This window comes from Rhamphochromis sp. 'chilingali' (assembly GCF_963969265.1).
Source record: "Rhamphochromis sp. 'chilingali' genome assembly, chromosome: 6".
Classification (NCBI taxonomy): domain Eukaryota; kingdom Metazoa; phylum Chordata; class Actinopteri; order Cichliformes; family Cichlidae; genus Rhamphochromis; species Rhamphochromis sp. 'chilingali'.
The window spans coordinates 28,765,867-28,782,964 of NC_137933.1; the positions used below are offsets into that span (position 1 = coordinate 28,765,867).

A 17,098-nucleotide genomic window follows, 5' to 3' on the forward strand; every position below is an offset into this window, starting at 1 on the left:
GGCCAACTCCAAGCCCATAGCACAAGTCACCATCAAGTGCGGGATCTACCAAGGAGATGCTCTGTCCCCACTGCTGTTCTGCATAGGCCTGAACCCCCTCAGTGAGATCATTAACAAGACTGGCTACGGATACCGACTACAGAACGGAGCAGTTGTCAGCCACCTCCTGTACATGGATGACATCAAGCTGTATGCCAAGAGTGAACGAGACATCGATTCACTGATCCACACTACCAGGCTATACAGCAATGACATTGGAATGTCGTTCGGACTGGAGAAGTGTAGTCGGATGGTAACAAAGAGAGGGAAGGTAGTCAGAACTGAGGGGATTGAACTACCAGAAGGCAACATTGCAGACATAGAGGACAGTTACAAGTACTTGGGGATCCCACAGGCGAATGGGAACCATGAAGAGGCCGCTAGAAAAGCTGCAACCACCAAGTACCTGCAGAGGGTCAGGCAAGTCCTGAGGAGTCAGCTGAATGGTAAGAACAAGATCCGGGCCATCAACACATACGCCCTGCCCGTGATCAGGTACCCTGCTGGGGTAATAGGCTGGCCAAAGGAGGAGATAGAAGCCACTGACATAAAGACAAGAAAGCTCCTGACCATGCATGGAGGGTTTCACCCCAAGTCCAGCACCCTGAGGCTGTACGCTAAGCGGAAGGAAGGGGGCCGGGGACTGGTGAGTGTCAGCACCACAGTCCAGGATGAGACAAGGAACATCCAAGAATACATTGGGAAGATGGCCCCAACTGACCGAGTGCTCAGTGAATACCTCAGGCAGCAGAAACCCAAGAAAGAGGAGGGAGACGAGGAACCATCATGGAAGGACAGGCCCCTGCACGGTATGTACCACCGGCAGATAGAGGAGGTGGCTGATATCCAGAAATCCTACCAGTGGCTGGACAAAGCTGGACTGAAAGACAGCACAGAGGCACTAATCATGGCAGCACAAGAACAAGCTCTGAGTACAAGATCCATAGAGGCTGGGGTCTATCACACCAGGCAAGACCCCAGGTGCAGGCTGTGTAAAGATGCCCCAGAGACAATCCAGCACATAACAGCAGGGTGCAAGATGCTAGCAGGCAAGGCATACATGGAACGCCATAACCAAGTGGCCGGCATAGTGTACAGGAACATCTGTGCCGAGTATAACCTAGAAGTCCCGAGGTCAAAATGGGAGATGCCCCCAAGGGTGGTGGAGAATGACCGAGCTAAGATCCTGTGGGACTTCCAGATACAGACGGACAAAATGGTGGTGGCTAACCAACCGGACATAGTGGTGGTAGACAAACAGAAGAAGACGGCCGTAGTGATCGATGTAGCGGTTCCGAATGACAGCAATATCAGGAAGAAGGAACACGAGAAGCTGGAGAAATACCAAGGGCTCAGAGAAGAGCTCGAGAGGATGTGGAGGGTGAAGGTAACGGTGGTCCCCGTGGTAATCGGAGCACTAGGTGCGGTGACTCCCAAGCTAGGCGAGTGGCTCCAGCAGATCCCGGGAATAACATCGGAGATCTCTGTCCAGAAGAGCGCAGTCCTGGGAACAGCTAAGATACTGCGCAGGACCCTCAAGCTCCCAGGCCTCTGGTAGAGGACCCGAGCTTGAAGGATAAACCGCCCGCAGGGGCGTGCTGGGTGTTTTATATATATATATATATATATATATATATATATATATATATATATATATATATATATGTACACAAATAACAAATATGGTTTTAAGATACATATATTGCGCACAAAATCATTTTACCTTTACTTTCATGCCCTGTCGGGCTGTTGGCTAAAATATCTTTTTCTGTTTCATTCTCCTTCCTTACTCCCCCTCTCTTTTCCCCCTCCTTTCTCCGTGTGGCCTGGGGGAGAGACTAGAGCAGTCATAGGGTTGCGGTAGCCTCTAATCAGTGTGAACAGCCAGCTAATTACCAAACCCTCAGCCCTGCCTGACTGTTAATTGCATACATTAGACACCATCAGCAGCACTGCAAGATTAACACTTAAAATCTTACCATTGCTGTAGTGGAGATGAGTGTCGTGAGCGTGTGTATGTGTGTGGTGCGAGCTGCCTCAGTGGTTGCGGGTGCTAATATTTAACACTTAATTAGACCCAAAATGGAAATGCTGCAACACAGAGATGGTTGTCGAGTGTTATAGCTGTTGCCGTGGTTGGGGGTGCTTGGGTGGGGGCAGCTGGTCGTCGAGGGCAACCCCAAGTCTCCGTGGAGACGACAGATGGAGTGACATTAAGAGCATTGCAGTGGAGCCATTTCAAATAATAAAATATCAATATTTACATTTTAATTACCCACTTCTAGCTCCACTAGGGCTATGTCAAGGAGTGTGTATGTGTGCATGTACACTGCAAGTTCCACAGGGCCAAGCCTTCTTGACTTCACAGGGAATGAAGAGCACCGCTAAAGTGACAGAGGTCGGCTCTATTTGAGAATTTCTTGGAGAAATAAATGCTGAGAACTTTATGCAATATTGTCAAAGATTATATTTCTCATTTGCCTATTTAAAAACTTTTTCTTCATTGCGTCCATCTATCTTTCTCTCACCCTCTACCTTTCCTTCCTCCCATCAATATAATGCTCATGACGGCAGGAATGACCACTCTGTGTGTGTGTCTGTGAGGATGTGCATGTGAGCACAAATTTGTCAGGGGAACCATGTCAACACACAGCTGAGCAGCTTACACACCAACTCACTATGTCTGCACATGGCACACACAAATTCAAAACACATATAAAACTGCTGATCAACACTTTCACGGACAAAAATGATTACGATGTTGAAATTGTAAGATATGTAAATATTACTTGTGTTTATATATGAATTTCTTCATTCTTCAATGAAATTGTATTAGGCAACTGAACTTATTTTTTGTTACGTTATTCTCCTAATTGCCACCAACTTAATCTATCCATCTAATTTGGCTGAATTTACTCTCTCAGCTTGTCCAATTACACGACTTGTGACAGTCTATTGATCCTTTGGTGGATTATCTTTTCAAAACAATATCCTGCAACACTCTGGAAAAAATCCATTGTCTGTCCAAACAGCAAAAATGAATGCTTATTTAAAAAGTACGTAAATATATATCCAGTAAGAACACAGAGTTCAAAAGAGGTAAAAAATTTTAACGGTCATGAAACAGACTTTTTTTTTCTGTTAAGCACTATTGATGTATAAAGAAGTAGAAACCTGCTGACCATTGGCTTTAAAACAATGGTCCCTGTACTGTACATGCCTTGTGTCAGTATATGAGATTATAAGGCTGTGTTGATTTTATCTTCCTAATCCCCCGTAGCTGTTCATAGAGAGAGGACCCCAGAAATTCCACAGGGATTAATTTACCATTCACAGATTAGAGATATGGTCTCCAATATCATCATTGAGGACAAGCATCGAAGGAAAGGGCTCAACAATTGGAGCAATGAGGAGAGGGAGAACAGAGAGAATGAGAGAGCGACTTAAAAAGACTGAAATAAAGACAAAGATGAAAACGGATGCACACAGAGCCTTCTTTCCTACAGCACCATACCATAATGTCGTAGCTTGAAGACAAGAACATTAGACCTCATTCCACCTCCTCATCTGGGCCTGAAAAAGCCTGGGCTGAAAATCTTAATTAATTGTCCAATAGTGCTGCGGGGTCATTATGCATTGCAATAAAGAAGCGTGTAATTATGAGATTTAACAGCCATTACCAGGGCCAGGAACTCATATGTCATCATCAGCAACCAAGCCAATGGTTTGGTACGGCTATGTGTGTGGCTTGATGGACAGCACACATTCACAATGCACACAAATGTACACAATGCCATGTTGCTCTATAGTGGTTATATAGATATACATATAAAATATAATGATATATAAAAATACATTTGTTATTCAATAAGTAAACAAAAACTTGTATATTGGTATACACACCTGCATGCAGACTAACAGCGAAACTGAAAAAAAAACCCCACACACACAGACACACACACACACTTTCACTCACTGACTCAATCAGTCTCACCCAGACAATAAGGCGGCCAGCTGTGATAGCCGTCTGCAGATGAAACATCCCATCAAGATTAAATAGACACAAAAATACACATATTATTACTACCCTGTGTGTCTGTTCTATGCACTTGTGCACAGTGAAGCACTGAGACCATAGGCCCCAGTCATTTGCCCTATAGCAGGTGGCAAAAGTGGCAAAACATCACTGAAGTGCTCAAGCAGAAAGAAAAGAAAAGAGAAAAAAAGATCTGAAAACATTTGTGGTAAGAGAGTTTGTCAAAAGGTCAAGAAAAGCACATATATCCTCCCTTTTGGAGGGAATACATCTATTCAAATGTGCATAGAGTAAAAACAAAGCAAATTTGGCATTGTCTTATTTCTGCACCAGCGCAAGCCTCAATCACACAGGCCTTTGTAACCACTGCTTTCTGGCACTGGTTGGCAAGTGATTGCTGCAGGTTGCTGGCTTTTGCTGGATGAAAATCGGTTTGGTCATTAGCATTAGCAGATAGCTGTGGTTGTATGGAAGACACCAACTTGCCTGCAAACACTTGCCAACGATTCACCAAGCAGTAGTGACTTGAAACTTGAAAATGTGTGACACACACCAGAAATGGAAAACATCCCTTTTTAAAAGGCACAGATTGTGCTTTGAAGGTGACTGCCTCAAAGATTCACTACCATTCATCTCCGACAAGTCTGCACCTTCCTTATAAACAACAGAAAACCCCTGCAACCAAGGAATTATAAAGGGATTTTCAGTCTAGTGTCACATACCACTGTTTGACCAATTTTACATAGTGACTGCAAGCGACCACTCGTCAACCAGTGGTGTAAACCACATTTTTCCATAATGTTTGCCAGTGTTTACTGTCTGGGGCCTGTTCTTCGTACCGCGCTAAGTGAGTTAGCTGGATGAGATTGTTGACGATTTCGCGTGATCCTGGATCGTTCGGTTCCCCGAAGCCCATCCGGGACTTGCTGTCATAGCAACAGAGCCGTAAGCGTAAACCTGCTGGGGAGCAGGTTTACTTTATGTAAACAGGATTAGATCGCGGCCACGCAGGTATGCCCGCGTCATTCATACGAAAGCAACAGCGATATTCCACCACTGTTTCACCATAAATAAATAACATCAATGTAACTAAAGATAATGCAGCACTTGATCCTTTCATTGATTTCACACAGATACATACAGGTCATTCCCTAAAAAAGGGAAATGTGCTATTAACATTCTATTACATGTATGTGATTATTACAGATGTAATTCATATTTCAGAGTAGTAATTGTAAATTACTTCGTGTAATCAAGATGAGAGACCACGGCTATAAAAGCGAAGGTGGATTTGGGAAGTCTGTCGCAGTCATATCCTGTCCGTTTACGCGAGCCACCCATTGAGGAAGGTGCAAGATTGATAAGGAGAGTCCTCAGAATTCAGCGTATATTGCGGGACAGACAGGATCCTTTAGCTCAGCGCGACAGTGTGCTCATAGAGAGATATCGATTTTCCCGTGAGGGTATTATTTACTTAACCAACTTGTTGACGAGGGGGTGCAGGACCACCACCTGTCTTTTTTTTTTGCTCTGCCCTTTTCTTGGTTGCTGTTATGAACAAACAAACAGATTATTCCAGGGTCTCTTTCCAAGAGACGACAAGCAATATAAGTGATAAATATTACCATTCTGTAGAATATTCTTATATTCCACTTTTACTTGTTCCCATGTTCTAGTGGGTCCTGTTGTGGCTCTAATGTGAAAGGGGATATAATATAACATATTATAATATAATATAATGTAATATAATATTGGATAATATGGTGTGATATGATAAATCTACCCTACCGCCTACTGGTGTTGGCCAGAGGGGCCGATGGCGCAATATGGCAGCCTGGCTTCTGTCAGTCTGCCCCAGGGCAGCTGTGGCTACAACCGTAGCTGCCTCCACCAGTGTGTGAATGTGAGAGTGAATGAATAGTGGCATTGTAAAGCGCTTTGGGTGCCTTGAAAAGCGCTATATAAATCCACTCCATTATTATTGTTATTATTGAATTACTTACGAGTTTGATTTGTCAGCAACTTTCTGCCAGCCCTCTCTCCTTGCTTTTGCAGCCTTTGCAGTGTTCCCTTGCGTTTTAATTAAACTCTGAAACTCCTGAAATCCCTCACTCAAGAGTTCTTGCTGTGCTGCCGAAAAATACCGAGCGCGCTCCTTCGACATTTTCGCCGACCAATCAAAGGGTTGCCGATCAATGTTTCTACTATCGATGCGTAGCCCCTGTTGGGCCACCCAGTGATCTCACATTACTTCATCCAGCTGTACTAATCGTCAACAACAGGTGTGTTCGGGGAACCGGAATAGCGAGCTCAGAGTTAGCGCGATGATTTGGTCTTGGATGTTTCATTTGATCTTGGATGTAGTAAGCGACGTACGAAGCACAGGGCCCTGATCTCTGGATGTTTAAAAAAACAACAACAAAAGTACAAAACTAATGAATCGTTATGAAAATTGATGATTTAAAAAATAATTTCAAATAAGGCTGAATTGTTCGGAATTCATCATAAGTGACCTTTTAAAACTGTTATCCAACACTTTGGCAAAGGGACCACCCTAAAGTGTTTATTGTATGTGTGTGTGTGTGTGTGTGTGTGTGTGTGTGTGTGTGTGTGTGTGTGTGTGTGTGTGTGTGTGTGTGTGTGTGTTGTGTGCACAGGCCATAAGTTGTTCCCAGCTGGTGACAGGCACGCTCCAATCCTATTTTCCCACCTGCTTATTGTCTGATGGAAAGGATGAATCCTCCAGGCCATTATTTAAGAACGATGGATGCAGGAGGAAGGAAGGTGGAAGAAACAGGAGCGCAAAGGGAGACAGGAAGGAAAACAATAGAATAACAAAGGGGGGTAAGGAATAAACAAATAAACACAAACATGAATGGGAGATAAGGGAAGTAGAGGAGAAAGAGAAGGCAGGAGAAGCAGTAGGAAAGGGAAAAGAAATAAGTAGTGAAGGAGCAATGATAGGTGGAGAAAGAGAGAATTAGGACAGCAAATAGGAAAATAAAAAAAGAATAAAATGGAAGATGCAGACAGAAACCATGAGGAAAGGTGGATAGATAAGCAGAAAGAGGAACTAGAGAATAACTATTTCATGCCTGTCTGTGAACTTTGCATGAACCGCCAGAAATAATGTGATGCCATGACAAGTCGGTCCCTCCTTCCACTAGATTTGTGGCAGGCATAGGTGTGTTAAGTGTGTGTGTGGGTGTCACTGGATCCCTGTATGTGTGTGAACTCTTTATATTGCTTTTGGTGTGTGTGTGTGTGTGTGTGTGTGTGTACATGTGCGCTCCAACAGATAGAATAGGATGATGATGATTTGAAATGGAGTTTGGCCTGTGCGTAATTATGATCATCTATCTTTATGCCCCGCCAGCATATCATATCATATCATATCATATCACATCACATCATCTCTCTTTCTCTCTTTCTTGGACAACCACACACACACACACACAAGCAAATTGAAAGTAGTAAAAGCTGACTGTTTGCTAATAATGACTTAGATGATGATGGGCTCAGATGGTGTGCTGATTTATTTGTTACTGCTCGTCTGATTTCACATATTATAAAACTGTGCATGTATGCGTATGTGTGCATTTGTCTGCATTCACTACGTATCAGTGCTTCCTTATGAATATGTGTATGTGTTTTTAGAAGCGTATGTTTGTGTGCCCAGGGAAGTAAGTGTTTGTGTATGCAGGCTGGTGTGCGCCAATGTATGCAGCTTGTTTCTCGTGTGTGTGTTGTGTGTGACAGATATTATTTGATGCAGATTAGTCAGTGTACTCAGATTGCGGGCTGTGTCTCAAAGGCTGATAGACAAATGAATTTGATTTGCAAATGTAATCAAACTAATAAGAAAAAAAAACAGCAATGGACCGCTGAGCTTTTACTTGAACTGAAACCCATCTATCCACTGAAGAAATGTGTGACTCTTTTTCCTTTTAGAAATTAGAATCACAATAATTAAAATTACTTGTAATGAGAGGACGTTCCAAAAACACATTTTCATCAGACATCAATTTTAAAATTAGCGTGAGTCTTAACACACTGCTATTAGTTTTCTTGTTCCGGACTGCCATTACTTTCATGCAACTTCATTTTTTGATTCGGGTCTTATTTTGAGTGACACATACATGGATGTAGCCACCATGACATCATCCACTGGTTTTTAAGCATCCACTCACCGCACTGAAACAGCTTCCTAATAATTAGTGCTAAGTTGCATACAAATAAAATACTGCAGTTTTACTCAGCAAATGGAGCGCAAACTTCTTGGATGGGGTGTGCCTTACAGGAAGACATTAGTGGAGGTGAAGCATAGGAGACAGCTGTGGCTATAGTCCATGTGTTGGCAGTTACCTCACAGTGAAGGGGGCCATGCCCCTAGTTTGTAGTTGTTATAAGGGGCGACATACCAAAGATTATTTTTCTCTTACCAGACTGTAAACACGTTTAACTGGGCCTTTTAACAAAGGACATACCGCTGTGGACATACCGCTGAGCCAGGCCAAGAGGTTGCTCGAGGAAGTACAGATTTTGGGACTTAGACTTTATTTGTTGTTATCACAATGGCAGTGTGTATGTGAATGTACATATTATTGTGCGTTTTTAAGGTAACCACCTGAAGCTGGGTGTTTGAGTCTCATCATAGGATCGTCTTTATGGAAACATTGTTGACAAATATGTGGCAGTGTAGAGAATGGCTATATATCTATTTACTGCAATGTAAATATAGTAGGGATTCTTTAATATTACATCAAGATACTGTAGTATATAAATATTACCCAGAGGTTAACCTTCAGATATGAAGGTGATTAATTTAAGAATTATTTTTTACACATTACTTTGTCAGATTAATTGATATCGGCAGATCTGTGGGCTCAAATTGTGATTTGATTTTAAAACATTTATTCAGTTGATAAAACTGCATAATGACATAGAAAAGAAACAAAAGTGAATAGAAGAAAAAAGTTACAACCAAGTAGGCAAGAAAGAAAAAAGCAGCGTACAAAGAAATGAAAATGGTTTCGCCTCTGTTCTCTCATATTGATGACATGCTTCCAATACCCACAGGCTTAATCCAATAAAGAAAGCCCAACTTAATCCAAACATTAAGCTCAGATATCAAATATTCTTTTCCTAATTTGATTTCATCAATATTTGTTTTCATCTGCAAACAGTGATGTGTTTGTTTGTATGGGCTGCAAGAGGAAATCATGGTGCTGGTGCACTGGAAAATAAGATAACTCTTTTGCATGAATGTGGACAACGAAACAGACAAACACATGCGCTCACATGAGCAAACACATATACTTGAAACCAAGACCTCAGCCTCTAAATGTGTTATCTAGCTCAGGGATGAGCAGAAATGGAAATCAAACACGCCAAACAGAGCTCAGAGAAAATCAACAGAGACTAGAAACACACATAAAAATTACGTACTGAAGACCCTGAGACCCTCGATAACAATGGCAAGAATGACCAAGGCAATGAACTAAATCAAATACTAAATCTAAATCAAACTCTAATAAAGTCATATTTATGAGTTTGACCCCATCAGCATATAGATTGGGTAGAGTCTTTATTGTCATTTAAAGTGAGTTTATAAGCATAGGAACAAAATCTAGTGATTGAATGTAAAATGTCCAGTATCAACACCTTTGTTTTCTGGCTAACAGATCACCGGTGTTTACTCTCCATTCAGGCAAATCTCAGGAATTCGCAAGAGTTTTCTACCATTAAACATTTTTAAAACATCTGCTGTTAAAAATCTTGTTTTAAATGTCATCGTTTTCCACACAAACATAACCTTTTATCATGTTATGCACGTAAAGACGTGAAGGTTTAGGAGAATAAATGAGAGCACAAGTTATAAATCACCTGTATTTCTGTTTGCTTTTACACTGTCAAAAAATATAATGTCTGTATGGTGAGCTATATGTGTATGTCCATGTGAATGCACTGTATTTTTTGTGTGTTGTGTTTGTGCTTAAGAAGGCACCCACCATGCTGTGACTGTCAAGGTGAGCTAGCCTTAGCCGACAGAATGGGGGCATATCTGCTTGTGCGTCTAGTTGTTTCCATGTGTATTTCCGCGCGTTTATTTCATGGAATCTTAGGGGCAATATCTTTGAGGGGGAGAAATACTGTAAAATGTAGTAGGGAATTCACAATAATGAACAGTGAGGGAAGAAATTAGGACAAAAGGAGGCAATAATATTATTTTAGAAGTTTGATGCCAGTAGAGCTCACTTGTTTGTGTGGGTTGTTTTTCTTCTGATTTACCACTCTGTTACTAAGCGGAGCAACCTCTTTGCTGATTGATGACATCACCAGACTTAATCAGGAGGGCTGTAGAGTGACATCATCACATCACCAGTCTGGGCTTTTACATCTGTCTCACTCTACATGCGCACAGATGTGAGCAAACACACACATGCACACGCACACAGAGCTGTTTTGCATCTTTCAGAGCTCATTGTGAAGTCTTATAATGTGTGTCAGTGTTAATTTAGTGAGCTGCAGTTTCAGAGTCAAGCATCCATATGTACGCGTGTGTATATGTATGTGTGTCTAAAGGTTCCCCATGACTGCCGAGACTCAACATTTGATTTGCTAAAAGGAGCAGGACACTTCTATTAATCAATATTTGCTGACTACTGGCTGCCTCTCTGGCTGATTGACTGGCTGTGTAGTTACTTGACTCACTGATTGGCTAACTAACAGACAGAACGGCTAACTGCTCGACTGGTTGGCTAAATCTCTAAGTGAAAACCGTTTAAAACATGTCCAAAAGAGAAACACCAGAAGAAACGAACACTGGCTACAAAATCTGAGGGCGACTTTCCTCTTTGGCTGCTTTACTGCGATATGTCAACGTTTGTAGAGAGGCACATTTCAAATAGCGATCAGGATAATCATCTCAATCTGAACACATAAGCAAAACCAACGAGCACTGGCCTTCCAGTCAGTGGTCGCTGGCTGGGAGGATGTGAGAAGAGGACCATGGGAGGGGATAGGGGTTGAGAAATGATGGTGACTTGATAATGAAGAGGTTAAGAATACCACAGAGAGAGAGGGTGGGAGGTCAGGTCAGGAGAAAATGAGGGAAAGACAGAAAGACACAGAGGGATAGAGAGCAAAAGGAGGACGTCACGGGACAGTTTTAAGAGGGAAGGGTGGGGGGGTGGGGTATTTAGCCAATGGGTCAAAACAGTATTGTGTTAAATGCTCTCTGGGAGTATCTAGGTTATCTAGACTGTTCACATCCCATTTCCTGTTCTTTCAACGCATGTGTTATTCTACACCTGAACTTTGCCACTATTATACCTGTGTACGTTTCTAATCAATTACTAAAATACTTTCGGTATGGCAAGTTGTATAAATAAGATTATATTTTGAATAATCATCAACATAGAACAACAGAAAAAAGAAAATAAAGAGACAAAGAGAAAATAAAGAGAGCAATCAAACATCTCTCAAGAATGAAATAAAGTCTGGTAACAGCTGTGATAAATGACTAAAGAACAGGGCATAAGAGAAAAAATAAAATAAATGTCCATTTGTAATAACTAGCAGGGAAGAAGGAATATGTTACTTACTAGGGAATAAAACAGAAAAAAAGAGCATAAGTCAAAATTTTCTAAAGCGGTTATTGGCTTCAGCTGTAAACGTTACACAGTGTTATTTGTTTTGAATAAGCCTACTCATATAATTAATGTACAAAATTACTTTAATTCATTACGCTTGATATATAAATTCAAAATAGCTTTTTTGAAGTACAAAAGCTAAAGCACACTGCGAATGTGATAACAGCTGAACCTCAACTATGCTCACACCAGAGTGTTTTAACCCCCAAGTTCATCTCCAAATCCATATAAGAGGAATAGAGGGGGAAAAGGGAAAAAACAATAAAGAGACATATTAAAGACAGTGAATGTAAAAGAAAAAGAGAAAAGTATGCAGAACAAGAAGGAAGTGTTCCTCACCTGTTATTCCATCACCACCAAAGTCCAAACCCCTTCTTCTCTATCTCCATAAAGACCGATTAAATAAACGAACCGATGGCAAACCCCTCTTCACCTCCCATCCCCCATTTTTTTACAACTCAATCATGCCGTGCTACTGCTGGCACATAGACTGCTTATCCCGAGTGTCAAAATTGAAAGGGGAAAGAAAGAAAAAGAGGAAGAAAGACTGTAAGAAAAGAAAGAGCAAGTTAGAGGAGATAGGGAAGCAAGAGAATAGTGGAGGGGATGTGGGGGGTGGCCCAAGAGCAATTTCTTTCGTGAATAAAGACAGAACAGGGGAGGGGGGATTGTGAAAAAAAAAGCACTAATGGCAAGGCCTCTAGTTCTGTTAAAATAGACGGCGTTATAGGTTCTAGCTCTCATTCGTTGATTCATTCATTTGTTCGTTCCTTGCTCTTTCGTCAAGTCAAGTGCTCGCTTGTCTGTCTCGCTCTTTTGTGTTCATGAGTCTAGATAAGAGCTGCTAGTATGACTGCCCGGTAGTCATTTAGCTATTATGGAAGGAGAGAGAGAGAGAAAGAGAAAGACAGAGAGAAAGAGAGAGTAAGAAGAAAGAAAAGAGGATGAAAAGACTAATTCTACTGACAGATAAATGGCTCATTTGAATGGCCTTTCTTTCTTTTAATTCACTCATTTGCTCCTGTTTAAATATTTGCTGTTCTTCCCCCGCTCTTCTCACCTGACTGCTCTTCTTTCCTCCTTCAAACACGCATACACACTTGACGATGACATGTAGCCTAATACGCAACTGGAGTTGTCTCTTTGAGAGCTATTAAAATGAGATCTTCGCTTTACTAATCCATATTGGATGGTAAGGCCTTTCATGGCCTCTGAATAATAACTTCTGATATTTCCACAGGCCCGCAGTTTCAGAGTGTGACCGTTTCCTGCTCACGTACCACTGTATGAAAATGTGTGCACGTTTGGAGTCATTTGTCTATGTCTTGTCACCGTTTGAATCAGCAAAAAAGCCTTATGTGGCACATCTGTGTTTATATATTTGCCCGCATTTCATCACTCTCTTTGAAACACGCGGATCTGTGAAGTACACGCGCATGATTCCTTGTGGGATAACCAGATACACTCAGTGTGTCTGAAACCTCATTTTCCTCTCCTAATGACATATCAAATGTTTGCATAAGGCCATATCAGTATGGAAATCAGCGTGCACACACATAAGTCTTAGAATAAAAGAACCAATCAAAGAGATATGCGTGAATATGTGCGTGTGTGGTGTCAAAAGTCTCTAACGTCGGGTGACTGTGTGTGTCAAACATGACACACACACTGACACACACAAACGCGCGTACCCTAGCCTTGTTATCCGGGGGCCTGTCTTGCAGGCAGCCTCTCTAACGCTGAGTGATGTTTAAATTAGTTTACAATTTAGGCTCCTCGCTATCCACAGACGGCTCTTAACTCAGTGTGTGTATGTGATGTGTTTTTCTGGGTGTGTTTGTGTGTGTGAGAGCGTAACAAATTGTTGCCAGTACGGCAGACATCTAATGACTTCAAATTAGCTGCCTGGCGCTTGCCTTGACACGTTGTTACCACTGTTAGCAGCCTTTGTGTGCGTGTATGGGTGTGTGCGCGCGCGTGTGTATGCGGCACATCGCAGCCATATCATGAAGCATAAATTGGCTTCACCTCCCCTCTCTCCCCTTTCTTTGTCTCTCTGTCTCTCTCCATCAATTTGATTAAAAAAATTACTGTACCATGGAGAGCAAAGACTTGTGCATGTGTGTGTTCACATGTGCAACCTGCAGAGAGTCACCACACACACACATGCACGACAAGATGTGGAACAAGATGGCTGAAAAAAGGTTAACAGGTCTATCTGACTCTATTCTTTGTGTGTGTGTGTGTGCGTTTGTGTGCATGCGTGTGTGAGAGGCTGATAAAGAACGTTGAGGAGGCGTATTTCTTTCTGACAATCCTTTCCAACCTGAGTGAACAGTAGATCACTTTGTGTGTGGACATGTATGGGTGTTTGTGTGAGCTTGGTGTGAGTGTGAGTATTAGATAGGTGTTCAGCGCTGTAAACAGTGAGGATTTCATAAGGTGTTCACTTCACACAAACACACACACACACACACACACACACACACACACACACACACACACACACACACACACACACACACACACACACACAGGGAAGATGAAGAGTTCTATCTTTCTCTGTGAGCAGTGGATTGCCTTCCTCGTTCATCTAATCACGCCATCTTCTCTCCTCCGCCAAGCAATCGTTGCGCTTCGCTCGCTTTATACAGAAAGCCACACACACACACACACACACACACACACACACACACACACACACACACACACACGAACGTACGTGCCCACATGCACTCTGAGCCCAGTACATAACCTGCCTAACTTGAGCCACTTACTTGTAAAAAGGGTAAGGACAGAGAAAACACAGGCATGACTCAAAACAACAAATTAAATCTACATTACATGTGTGCCTGTGCATATATTTGAGTCCTTTTGTGTATGTACATATGGATGTTCAGCATAGTCTTGTTCAATAAGTTTTTATTCGCTGAAACAAAAGCTAAACATTTTGCCATAGACCTCATCTTGAATCACTTGAGTTATTATGTTAATTTTGCGATCTTGTACTCCAGCTCCAAATTTTATCAGATTACGAGAGAAAAGAGGTTAGTTTAAGTTAGTTTAAGAAGATTAAATTCTTAAATTCCTCGCTTTTAGTAATGAACCTGTGAGAGAAAGGGCACAGGAGAATTTTCTTTTTCCCTACCTGGAATATGTTTGGCCCAACCAATGTTGACCACCAGCTCTCTGTCTGCCAGGTCACACAGCGTAGTCAGGGCCTTGATGTCGCTGTCTGGTACTGTCGGGTCCGGCATGGCATAAATCTTCTCTGGCTCAGCCACCAGCAGGTGAGATACGATTTTGTTATCTGCAAGGCAGCCAAAGGCAACTGACATGACCACCAGACAAGGAGAAAGACACAGAGACAGAGAAATGGTGAATTTTTGTCGTGTAAGGCTACAAGTTGTTTCACCCCAGTCCGGTACAAAAATATGAAAGGTCATGTGCAAATCTCATATTATGGCCTGCTGGTAACACATACGTCTTAAGCTATATTTAAGACAAACACGCACAGTGGACAAATGAAGGAGAACTGGTGGATCTATTTTGATAGGGGGTGCATTTTGCTTGCATTGTTTGGGACCACATCTCCCCATGGAGTGAACAGTGATTGCAAATTAATGATCACCTAGGTCACTAAATTGTTCCGTAAAATGATGTGAATCGTATGCTTTCACCTTGGAGTCATCCCACTGAAGAACTATTGCAGATTTTGGACCAATATATCACATGGTGCTCTTTTTCCCTTTAATTTCTCACCTGTCTGTATTCCCATACGCAAAAATGAAGCATGTAAATTCAGACTCGTTAGGAGTATGAAACATTAGGAGTATGAAACGTTAGGAGTATGAAATCAACACACAATTTTCAGATGTTCACGTTGCAATAAGCATAAATTTAAAACCTTTCAACCCTTGAATCTGCCAAAAACACACTATTCCTTCAAAAACACCAAATTTCAAGTGTTGATCTTATCTGAAAGCCTTTTTAGAGTTTAGCACAAAACATAAAAAAGGACTGCACAAAAAAAATCAAACAAGGTATTGAAATGTTTTCGATTCTCCAGTGGTTATAGCCTTCTATCGCCAGTTGATCCAAGATGCCCAAAACTGTTGTTTTGTAAGACAGTCTTAAGAAGTTTCACTGATACATACAGCAGGGAAAGATAACACTGAAAGCCAAACGGCTCAGCCGGTAATGGTGACATGTGGTGATGAGACCTCTATGGCCCATTAGTAACAGACTGATACCCTGCTTCCAAATTAATCCACTGACTAATCAAGCATGGGAATAATAACAGAGGATAGAAGCGCAAGAGTGAAGTGAAGGATAGAAAAAGAGAGCAAGATTAGCAATGAAAAAATGGGAAAAGATAGAAAGGTAGAAAGTGAGTCATGAATAGATTGTAAAAGACAGACAGGAGGAGTCCAGAGAGCGACAGCTAGATAGAGATAAACAGCAAGAGAGAGTGAAAGAGAGTTGTGGGGATGAGTTGTGTATTGATCTAACACTGTCCACCACCCCCAATTCTCTTACATACACCCACACATACACAGTGTGTGAGTGTATACATATACTGCAGTATCTGTGGGTAAATCTTATTTAATGTTTCCCTAATTAGAATCAATGGAAGCCCATTTCCAAACCCTGGGCTATTGTTCTGTTCTCACACAATCAATGGGGACGCTGAAGCTAGGGATTGGGCAACAGATAGATAGGCTGTGTGAGTGTATCTGAGGGAGAGACAGAGGGACACAACGTGTGTGTATTGACTGTGTGAGAGAGAGAATGAACAAGAGAGATAAAGTAAGTCTACATTAACTGTAATGTATTTTTTAAAATGTGCAAATTTGATTTTAAGTTGGACAGATTTATCTTCATGGAAATAATCATTCATATTATGGAACAGATGTAACTAGCACAGATTAAATACATATTTTTTTCCTGTATTCTCTTCCAAATTATGATGCCTGATAAGAATAGTTTAACAAGACTAAAAAGAGTTAAATATAATTTTAAATTAAATAGCCTGCCAAGGAAGGCCTTCAGATAGCTCACAGGTGCTTTGTGTAAGCAAACACACACAGTACAAACACACACACATAGTGTACACATATTCACTTTATCCCATCATTTCAATGATTAGTAGTGCAAAAGTCCCAGTAAGCTGTTGTGCAGCCATTCAGCATATTGGCCTAAACCAGAATATGCTCCAGCTTTAAGCAAAATGGGCTTTGGGGACCAAGCTGCTAAACACTGCTCAATCTGCACTGCATATGGGTGTGTGTGTGTGTGACGTGTGTGTGGAGGCAGACGGTTAGCTAGAGAGCTAACTCTAGTTTGATGCGGTTGCCAGATTGGATTT

At 41.6% G+C, this 17,098-nt stretch overlaps 1 protein-coding gene across 6 annotated transcripts in view; it reads right to left on the bottom strand.

Moving 5' to 3' along the window:
* The window catches only part of esrrga (estrogen-related receptor gamma a), a 171,271-nt gene that overhangs the window by 13,324 nt on the left and 140,849 nt on the right, over window positions 1–17,098 (bottom strand). For 5 of the 6 annotated variants that reach the window (XM_080884210.1, XM_080884207.1, XM_080884206.1 and 2 more), the window contains one exon: window positions 14,879–15,061. In XM_080884210.1, the coding sequence (XP_080740336.1) occupies window positions 14,879–15,061 (183 nt within the window). The remainder of the gene's footprint in view (window positions 1–14,878; window positions 15,062–17,098) is intronic. The other variant, XM_080884208.1, reaches the window with a different exon arrangement.